Raw genomic sequence first — 9,109 nt, forward strand, 5'->3', positions numbered from 1 at the left:
TGATGTGCAGCTGATCTAGGGCCCTGGGCAGGTAATGCCCAGTCACACAACCTTTGTATGGGTTCAATCCCATGGCACCCATGAGAGTCGTTTGCTTACCCTATTTTGCCACAGTTGGGCAGAAGAGAGAGAAAAAAAAGAATTAATGAAGGGCTCATGAGATGAGATAAGGACTGGGAGAAAAACATCTAAGAGCAAAACAGGCTCAAATTTAAAGGCATAAAGTAAATTTATTATTTAAAAGAAAAGAGGACAAAGAAAAGTAAAATAAGCCCTTACAGTACCTTTTTCCCCTCCCTCCTTCCCACCAACAGCACTGGGATACAGGGCATGGGGGTTTTGGTCAGTTCATCACTCGAGATCTTCTGTTTGCTCAGGAAGAAGAATCTCATTTCTGCTTTGCTGTGGGGTCCCTCCCATGGACAAATAGTTGTCCCAAAACTGTTGTGGCATGGGTCACTTGGCCTTGGGGTGTAGTCCTCTAAGAATAGGCTGCTCTAGTTTGGAAGCAGGGGCCCTCTCTCTCTATTCAGGTCTCCCACTGGATTACAGCCTTCTCTGGCATCCACCCACTCCAGCGTGAACACTTTTCACACAGGCTGAGAGTGGATCTCTGCATTCCCTGTGGACTGTGTGTATCACAGGAGGACAGTTTGTTTCACCATAGTCCTCACCATGGCCTGCAGAGGAATCTCGGCTCTGGCATTTGGAGCAATTCCTCCCCCTCTTTTTCCACTGACCTTGGTGCCATCATGTTGTTTTCCCTCACCTGTCCTCACTTCCTCCTCTTCTCTGCCTAGAAGAAAAACTGCTGCCTGCAGGTACCATTGCCAACAAGTTCCACCAGTTCAAAGATTCCTGCAGGGTCCTGCAGCGCTAAGCTGATTTTGTCTAGGTTCTGCGCCAGGGAGTTGCTCGTTGTGCTTCCACTGTTGGCCCAGCGGCCCTGCCGCCATCGCAAGGGCATCGCAAGGGCAGTGACCCTGCCGCCATCGCAAGGGCAGCGGCGCCGCGGCGGCACTGGCGCTATTTAACGCCTCTCCTCGTGCAGGGTGCTGGGAAGGGGAAGCTGCTGCCACCATCCCTGCCCTTTTCACCCACAGCGCGGCTGGCTTGGGGCAGCCAGGCGGGCAAGGCTCGCTGCAGGCCCTGCTGAGACGGTGGTGGGTGCAGCGCATTGCTGCGGGCTGCGCCAGGACGGCCCCGGCAGCAGTGCTTCGCCACCCCTGGGAAAAAACAGTGCAAACACTGTTTTGATTTTCTTCTTAAATATGTCATCACAGAGGCATTACCAACCTCTCTAATTGGGCCAGCAGCATGTCCATCTTCACAGCCATCAGAGATTGGCTATGTCAGACACAGTGGAAGCTTCCAGCACCTTCTCAAAGAAGCCACCCCTGTGGTCCCCCCGCCAAAAACCAGGCTGTGCCAAACCAACACATCTCCATCCTTGTGCCCCAAGCCTGCTGTCCTTGTTCCCATCCCACCCCCTCCTCCCCATCCTCATCCTGGTGTCCCCATCACGACGTCCCTACCCCCATTCATGTGTCCCAACCCACACCCGTGTGTCCCAACACCATCCAGGTGTCCTGATGCCCATCCAGGTGTCACTGTCCCCATGCCCACCCCGCTTCCCCCTCACACCACGTGCTCCCTGCGGTGCCTCCGGAGCTGGCCAGGGTTCCAGAAAGTGTCCCCGCACTCAGGGCAGAGGTGGGGCCGCTCTCGGCCGTGGGTCCGGTGGTGTCGCCGCAGGTTGGAGCTGACGCTGAAGCTCTTTCCGCATTCTCTGCACCTGTACGGCCGCTCCCCGGTGTGCGTCCACCGGTGCTGCACCAGCGCCGAGCGCTCCCCGAAGCGCCTCCCGCAGTCCCGGCAGCCGAAGGGCTTCTCCCCGGTGTGGATGCGCCGGTGCGTGGCCAGGTTGGAATTCTGGCTGAAGCCCTTCCCACAGGCGCCGCAGGTGAACGGTCGCTCCCCAGTGTGGGTGATGCGGTGCCGCGCCAGGTCCGAGCTCCGGCTGAAGCCCTTCCCACACTCCCCACAGATGGTGGGGTGCAGCCCGGCCCCTTCTGGCCTGAGCAGCTCCTTCAGGGGACTTGGTTCCCCCAGAGGGGGCCTGGGGGGCTTCCGGCGTTGCCGGGCTGGGCCAGGATAGGCTGTGCAAGAAGGGGGTGGGCACCAGTAGGGCAGGGACAGGGGCTCCTTGCCACCTGCTCCATCCCAATGACACCTGCCCTTTCCAACTGGCACCTGCTGCAGGCCCTCTGTCTCATCTTGGTCCCACTGGTACCTTCTTCCCATTTTCCATCCTCTTCCCCTTTCCCATTCCTTTTCCTTTTCCCGTTCCCATTTCCTTTTCCACATTTCCACATCCTATTTGTACCTCCTCTATTCCCACTGTCCTTTCTCCATCCTCTTTCTCACCTTTCTCCAGCTCCTCTTCCCCTTTTCCCATCCTCTTTTCCCTTTCCTTTTCCCATCCTTATCTGCTGCATCCCCTCTTTGCATTCTCCATCCCCTCTTCCCCTTCTCCACCTCCTCTGAGCCTTCTCCATCCCTTTTCCCCCTTCCCCATCCCTGTTGCCACCTCCTCCCTCCTCTTTCCTACCCCTATCCCTATCACGTTCCAAAGCCAGAGTTCAGTTCCCCCCAGCTCCCCATTGCCACCCCGACAAGGGTCTGGGATTGGGGTGCACGGGGGCCAGGGGCTGGAGCAGACATCGAGGTGGCACCACCACATCAAATTCCCTCTGGAAGCCAGGGACAAAGTTTGGGTACCCAGAAAACCCCCTGCACCCCAAAATCAGGACACCCTCATGCCATGGGTTTGGGGTAACCCTGCACCCCAATACTGGGACAGCCCCATATGTCAGACTGAGACATTCTCACACCCCAAAATCAGGGTACCCCCATTCCATGAGATTGAGACATCCCTGCACCCCAATACTGGGGCCTTCCCCTGCCATGAGATTAGAATCCTGCACCCCCAAATCAGGTGACATTGACCTTGAACTCTGGGAGTGTGGTGCTGCCATATCCAGGGATCAGGGCATCCCCACACTCTGGGATTGGAGTACCCCATTCCATGTGAATGGGACATCCCTGTACCCCAACACTGGGACACCCCCATATTCCATAGGAATGAGACATTGCTGCACCCCAGGACTGTGATACCCTTGAGCTGTGGGATTGGGGCACCATCTTGCCCTGGAATTGGGACAGCCCTGTACCCTGGGAACAGGGCACCCCACACCATGGGTATAGGACAACTCCACATTCCTGAGATTCCCATATCCTGGGATTGGGGAACCCCCATACTCCAGGATTAGGGTACCCCATTCCATGGAACTGGGACACCCCCGCATCCCTGGGGCACCCCCAGACCCTGGAATTGGTGTACCCCCAGGCCACAGGAATGTGACACCCCTGTATCCTGGGGCATGGGAAATGGGAATCCCTTGGAACTGGGATACCCCACACACAATGGGAGCAGGATACTCTCACATCTCTGTCCCCCATTGCCCTGGAATTGAGGTACCCCTGTGCCATGGGAATGGGCCACCCCAACATTCCTAAGATTCCCTTACCCTGGGTGGGGTCACCTCCATCCTCTGGGATCGGGGTCCCTCCACACTGTGGGACCACAACCCCCCCAAATCCCTGGGACCCCCTGGGACCCGGGTCCCTCCCTCAGGTCTGAGGTCTCCCTGTACCACGGGGGCAGGGTCTCCCCCCACTGCAGGTCCTTAGGCGACCCCAAAAAAAGCACCCACCCCTCCTCCCCGATTCCAGGGGGCCTCCTCAGAACCTCTTACCGCGGCCAGAGGCCTCTTTTGCAGGAGGTGGAGAGGTCTCATCTGTGGGGGGGCCCTCGAGCAGCGGGGCTTCCCGGGGATCCGTGGGGCCGGGGGGCTCTCGGGGGGCCGACACGCCCCCCGCGTCCATTGCCACCGTCCCCTAGACGGAAGGACCCTGCCGGGGGGGAGAGAGGGGGCAGGGAGAGAACTGGGGTGACCCGAGGACACCCCACGGGGGGGTCGCTGCCGCCACCAAGGGAAGGATCCGCTCTGCCCGAGCCCCCTCCGCGCCCCTCCCGATGCTGGGGTCACACACACAGTGACACGATGTCACTGCCCTCGTCCCACCCCACAGCTCCTGCCATTCCCCCTTGGAGGAACCCCTGTATCTGGGGGGGGTCGCTTCCTCCCGCCCCTCCTCCCGACACTCAGCAATCGCCCGGGCTCTGGGAAGGGGAAGCGGAAAAAAAAAAAAGGACAAGGGAGGGCGAGGGGAATTGCTCGCTCTGAGTTTGGGGGGGATGTCCCCGGTGGCCACTCACCGCTGTTGGGGAGCACGGGGGGCTCAGGGGGATCGGCCGGGCGGAGGGAAGGGCTCCCTCCCAGCGCGCTGCGGGGGGAGGCTCCCGACTGCCCCAAATCCGTCCAGGGCGACCCCCCCCCACTCCAAACCCGCCCCCGGGGGGGAGCCCACCCCCAAAAAAAAAAAAAAAGAGGGAGGAACAATAAGGACCCTCCCACCATCGATGGTGGGACGGACTTGGGGGAGTCGGGGGAGGGGTGGCCAGGTCAGTCCGGCTGGGGGGGACACTGCTGGGGACACTTTGGGGAGGTTGCGGTTCGGGGACGCTGGGGGGTGTGGGGGATACACGGGGATATGGGGGCTACTGACTGGGGGGATCGGGCGATACTGGGGTGACTGCGGAGACATACTGGGGGGGTCAGCAATAATGGAGAGAATGGGGAATTGGGGGATTCTGTGGGAACTGGGGGTTACTGGGGGGGTTGGGGAATACTGGGCAGACCGGGAAACTGTGGGGACTGGGGAAACTGGGGAATTGGGGGGGATACTAGTGGGTCTGGGGCCACTGGAGGATGCTGAAGGACTGGGGAGGACTGGGATGTGTAGGGGGCTACTGGAGGGACTAAGGAATGGCAGGGACTACTGAGGGGTTACTCAGGGTTACTGGGGAAATGGAGGGGCTGGAGAATACTGGGGCGACTGGACCATTGGGAGGATTTGGGGGACTGGGAGTACGAGGGGATTGGGGGTTGACGGGAGAGACTGGGGAACTGGGGGATGCTGGGGGTTTAGGGATTGAGGTACTGGAAGTGACTGAAGGACTGGGGGGATCGAGGATTATTGGGATATACTGGGGCTCTTGGGGCGCTCGGGGCTGGGCACTGGCCCCAAGACTCACTCCCCGCGCCCCCGAACCGCCCCCGGAGCCCCCAAAGGGCGCTCCGGACCCCGCTCCGGAGCGCGCTCCGCCCGTCCCGAGCGCCCCGCCCGCTGCCCGGGCAGCCCCGGAGGCGGGAGGCGAGGCCGCGCCCTCCGCGCTGCCCGCGAAAAGAACGGCGCCGGCGGGAACGGAGCGCGGCCAGAGCGGGGCGGCGGCGCGGTGAGAGCGGGGCGGCGGCGGCGCGGTGAGAGCGGGGCGGCGGCGCGGTGAGAGCGGGGCGGCGGCGGCGGCAAAACGGGGCGGCGGCGGGGGGAGAGCGGGGGGCTTGAGGAAGAGAACGGGGAGAATCCGGGCTAGGGGGGTACCGAGCGCGCCGCGAGATCGTGGGGACCCGGAACAAAGGGCACTAGCCCCACGGCGGGGACATCGGGGGGAGCCAGAACCGAGTGGGGGCACTGGGGTGACATTGGGGGTCCCAGGCGTAGAGAGGGATGGGGAGGCACTGGGGGGACCCAACCCCAGGGATGGGGAGGCACTGGGGTGACACTCGGCAGTCTCAGGCCCAGGGCAGGGTGGGGGGCTCTAGGGGGACGCTGGGAGGGTTCAGCCCCGGGGCAGGGTGGGGACACCGGGGGCACCGGGAAAGCCCTCGGGGTGGGCGGTGACCCATCTACCCCCAATTTATGGAGCACATGGTGACCTCTTTCCACCCACAACCCGAATTTTTAGGGCCCGGGGGTGGCCCCCTTTTTCCCCCACTTTTTGGGCTGCGTGGTGATTCCGCAGGAGTACCTTTGTGTACTAGGAGTGACCCCATTTCCCTGCAGAATTTTCTGCCCCGATGGCGAGGGACGAGCGGGCGACGCTGCTGGAGGTGTGCCAGGCGCTCCCGGAAGACCAACTCCAGAATCTAAAGTTCCTGCTCGGAGAGCAAATTCCAGAGGGGCCTCTGCTCCCGGCATCGCGCCCCGACTTGTGCCGGATCCTCCTCCAGCACTTCCCGGGGAATTCCCTGCGTGTGATCGCCGGGATCCTGCGGCACCTCGGCCGCCACGACCTCATCCAGCGTTTTCAGCTGCCCCTGGATGAGCAAATCCCGGAGGGAAATCCCGGGACACCTAACGGAGACAACCCCGGGGTGGGGGGGGACTCCGCTTCAGGAAATCATGCTGGAGGGATTCCAGCTCCACCCGTGAGTTCCCGACGCCTGACAGAGAAGGAATTGATGAAAGTCGCCCAAAAATTGGGAAAAGAGTGGCAGCAGGTGGGAATTATGTATCTAGAGCTGGAGCAGACCCGGCTGGAGCAGATCCAGGAGGAAAATCCCGGCAAGCATGTCCTGTGGAGTTTCGAGATGCTGCGGGAGTGGCACCGGCGGGAGCGAGATAACGCCACAGTGTCCAATCTCCTAGCCTGCATTGAGCAGGCCCCGGTCGATCCCAGCATCCTCGACTACCTCCGGAGCCTCAAGTAGGATTGAGGGACCCCCAAACTCCATTTCTGGAGGAGGGGAGTGTGATATCAAATTCATATAAAATTGAAACCATTAAATGCTGTTTTATTCCATGAGTGTGGAGTTTTGGGATCAAGTGCCGAGATCGTCCATCTTTACTCCTGATTTAAAGATCCCAGAAGGAAGTCCAGGCTCTGCTCCACTTCCTCAGGGATGGACGCAGCAGGTTTTGCAGTACTCTCCCAAGAGTTTCTCGGGTGCTGACAGATCGTCTTCCATACAAATTCCAACCTCTGGAGCTTCAAGAAGTCATGGAAATGTCAGGAGAGTCACAAGGCCACTTCATCCTGATCCCAGAATCCACAACCTCCTCTGGAGCTTCCAAAACCCTACATTCCAAACCCCATTTTGAGGGTGGGGTTATATCAAATTATTATCAGATCAGGCCCATTAAATGCTGTTTTATTCTGTAAGTGTGGAATTTTGTGGTCATTTCCAATTTTGGGGTGTGGGGAAGAAATCAAGGCTCTGCTGCTCTTCCTCAGGGATGGGGGGACGGTTTTGGGGTCTTTCACAGGGGTTTTTTGGGAGTGCTCACAGATCCCATCCCAATTCCTGTATCTCATCCAGGAAGAAGTCCAGGTCCTGGCGGGTGACAACAGGATTGGTGATTATCTGCCGGAAGAAGTTGACGTGGGATCCTTGGGGTTGGTATCCCACCATCATGGAGCCCCTCCGGATCATCTTTTCCTTGATGGCTGGGGCCACCTAGGGGGAAACGCATTTCGGGAGAATTTTGGTTTTATTTTTGTGTGATTTTTTTAGGATTTGGAAGGCTGTTGGTGGTGGGGGGAATTTGGAATTCTGGGCTGACCTTTCCCAGTTTGTCCCAGAATTCTGGGGAGTTCTCCTGGCCCCGCAGGCTGGGTGGGATGAACCAGAAGCAGAGGTTGATAAATTCCGGCTGCAGGAAGAGGAAGAGGAAGGAGATCATGGCCTTTCACCCAATTCCCAGAATCTGATAGGGATTCAGACTTCCAGGAATTCAGCCATGTGTATTTAATTGTCTGGGATTGGTACCTGCAGGATTTCATCATCCAGGATTTAAACCTCTGGGATTTCAATCCCTGGGATGATTTAAACCTGTGGCATTCCAACCTCCAGGACTCTTAGGTGTCCATATCCCCCATCCCACATTCCACTATCGCCCTTACCTCCATCACCAGCTGGAATCCCTCCCTCCTCTTCACCTGCTCCAACAGATACCTGGGGGGAGCAAAGGGGTGAAGCCAAGTTTGGGAGGGTGGAGGGTCCCCCCATCCCGGGGCTCACCGGGAGGCACTGAATGCCCGCTCCACACGCTGTGCCAGCCCCCGGGTTCCCACGGCTTTCCAGAGGATCCAGAGCTTGAGGCCGTCGGCACGGCGGCCGCACTGGGGGCTCTTGTCCCCTGTGTCCAGGGACACGTCGTAGAACTTGTCCCGCTGGAACAGGTACGAGGCCCCCACGCCATGGCAGCGCTGCAGGAGCCCCTGGGAGGGGCAGGGGGCACCAAAGTTAATGAGAGGGTCCGGGAGGCATCCCAGGGGCAGGAATTCAGGATGGGGGGCACCTACGGAGCTGTCACGGAGCAGGAATGCCGAGCACTGCAACCCCACCATCAACAGCTTGTGGGGGTTCCAGGTCACCGAGTCGGCTCTGGTGGGGGGGAACAGCAGAGTTTGGGGGGGCCCTGTGGGGATAAGGGTATCCCCAAAAGCTAGGAGGTGGAAGTCTTTTACGGGGACAGGGGGAGGGACACACCTGTGGATGCCAGCAAGGAGATGACGGAGTCGGGGGGACAGGAGGGCGCTGCCCCCCCACGCTGCCTGCAGGGAAAGGGGGATCAGCACCCACAGGGGGACCCCCGAGCCCCCCCCAGCCAAGCACCCCCAAACTCACATCCACGTGCAGCCACAGCCCGTGGCGGGCACAGACGTCGGCGATGGCGTCCAGTGGGTCGAAGGCACCCAGGACAGTGGTGCCACTCGTGGCACACACAAAGAGGGGCTCCGAGCCCTGGGGGGGATTAGGGAGGGGTCTGGGGGTATTGGGGAGTGCAGGGGGCATGGAAGGGCGTAGAGGGCAGGGGGGCACAAGGAGTCAAAGGTGGCCAGGACGGTGGCACAGAAGAAGAAGGGGCTCCGAGCCCTGGGTGGGCATTTGGGGGGACTTTGAGGGGGCCCAGGAGGTAGGTTGGGGGGGCTGGAGGATGCAGGGGGACATTGGGGGTGCAGGAAATGGGGTACAGAGGACTTTGGGGTAGACAGGGGACTGACTTTAAGGGGGGACAGGAGATCTGGGGAGGACAGGGGACAATGGGTGCATTGAAGAGTTGAAGGGACAGTGGGGGGGCATTGGAGGAGATTCAGGTTATTTGTAGGGACATTGGGGAGATTTGAGGAGACATTGGG

At 60.0% G+C, this 9,109-nt stretch overlaps 3 protein-coding genes across 5 annotated transcripts; 1 reads left to right on the forward strand and 2 right to left on the reverse strand.

Annotated features, from left to right (window-relative positions):
* Positions 1 to 262: 262 nt before the first annotated feature.
* Positions 263 to 4,444, reverse strand: LOC119712688 (zinc finger protein 853-like). Of its 2 annotated transcripts, XM_038164219.1 has the most exons (3): positions 4,343 to 4,444; positions 3,819 to 3,975; positions 263 to 2,159 (listed from the first exon to the last, which is right to left on the reverse strand). In XM_038164219.1, the coding sequence occupies exons 2-3, from the start codon at positions 3,946 to 3,948 to the stop codon at positions 1,639 to 1,641; spliced, it is 651 nt and encodes a 216-aa protein (XP_038020147.1). In that variant the 5' UTR covers positions 3,949 to 3,975; positions 4,343 to 4,444; the 3' UTR covers positions 263 to 1,638. The 2 variants fall into 2 exon arrangements, with proteins under 2 accessions (XP_038020147.1, XP_038020146.1); XM_038164218.1 differs by lacking the exon at positions 4,343 to 4,444 and having other exon boundaries at positions 3,819 to 4,093.
* Positions 4,445 to 5,291: 847 nt separating this feature from the next.
* LOC119712779 (death domain-containing protein CRADD-like) lies at positions 5,292 to 7,129 on the forward strand. Of its 2 annotated transcripts, none has more exons than XM_038164411.1 (2): positions 5,292 to 5,422; positions 6,031 to 7,129. In XM_038164411.1, the coding sequence occupies exon 2, from the start codon at positions 6,045 to 6,047 to the stop codon at positions 6,675 to 6,677; it is 633 nt and encodes a 210-aa protein (XP_038020339.1). In that variant the 5' UTR covers positions 5,292 to 5,422; positions 6,031 to 6,044; the 3' UTR covers positions 6,678 to 7,129. The 2 variants fall into 2 exon arrangements, with proteins under 2 accessions (XP_038020339.1, XP_038020340.1); XM_038164412.1 differs by having other exon boundaries at positions 5,315 to 5,447.
* CSAD (cysteine sulfinic acid decarboxylase) lies at positions 7,104 to 9,005 on the reverse strand. The gene is made up of 7 exons (XM_038164410.1): positions 8,598 to 9,005; positions 8,460 to 8,524; positions 8,273 to 8,354; positions 7,989 to 8,188; positions 7,871 to 7,922; positions 7,531 to 7,620; positions 7,104 to 7,424 (listed from the first exon to the last, which is right to left on the reverse strand). Exons 1-7 carry the CDS (start codon positions 8,763 to 8,765, stop codon positions 7,251 to 7,253), a joined length of 831 nt encoding a protein of 276 aa, XP_038020338.1. The 5' UTR covers positions 8,766 to 9,005; the 3' UTR covers positions 7,104 to 7,250.
* Between the last annotated feature and the right edge of the window lie 104 nt (positions 9,006 to 9,109).

The sequence above is a fragment of the Motacilla alba genome, chromosome 29, assembly GCF_015832195.1.
Source record: "Motacilla alba alba isolate MOTALB_02 chromosome 29, Motacilla_alba_V1.0_pri, whole genome shotgun sequence".
Classification (NCBI taxonomy): Eukaryota; Metazoa; Chordata; class Aves; order Passeriformes; family Motacillidae; genus Motacilla; species Motacilla alba.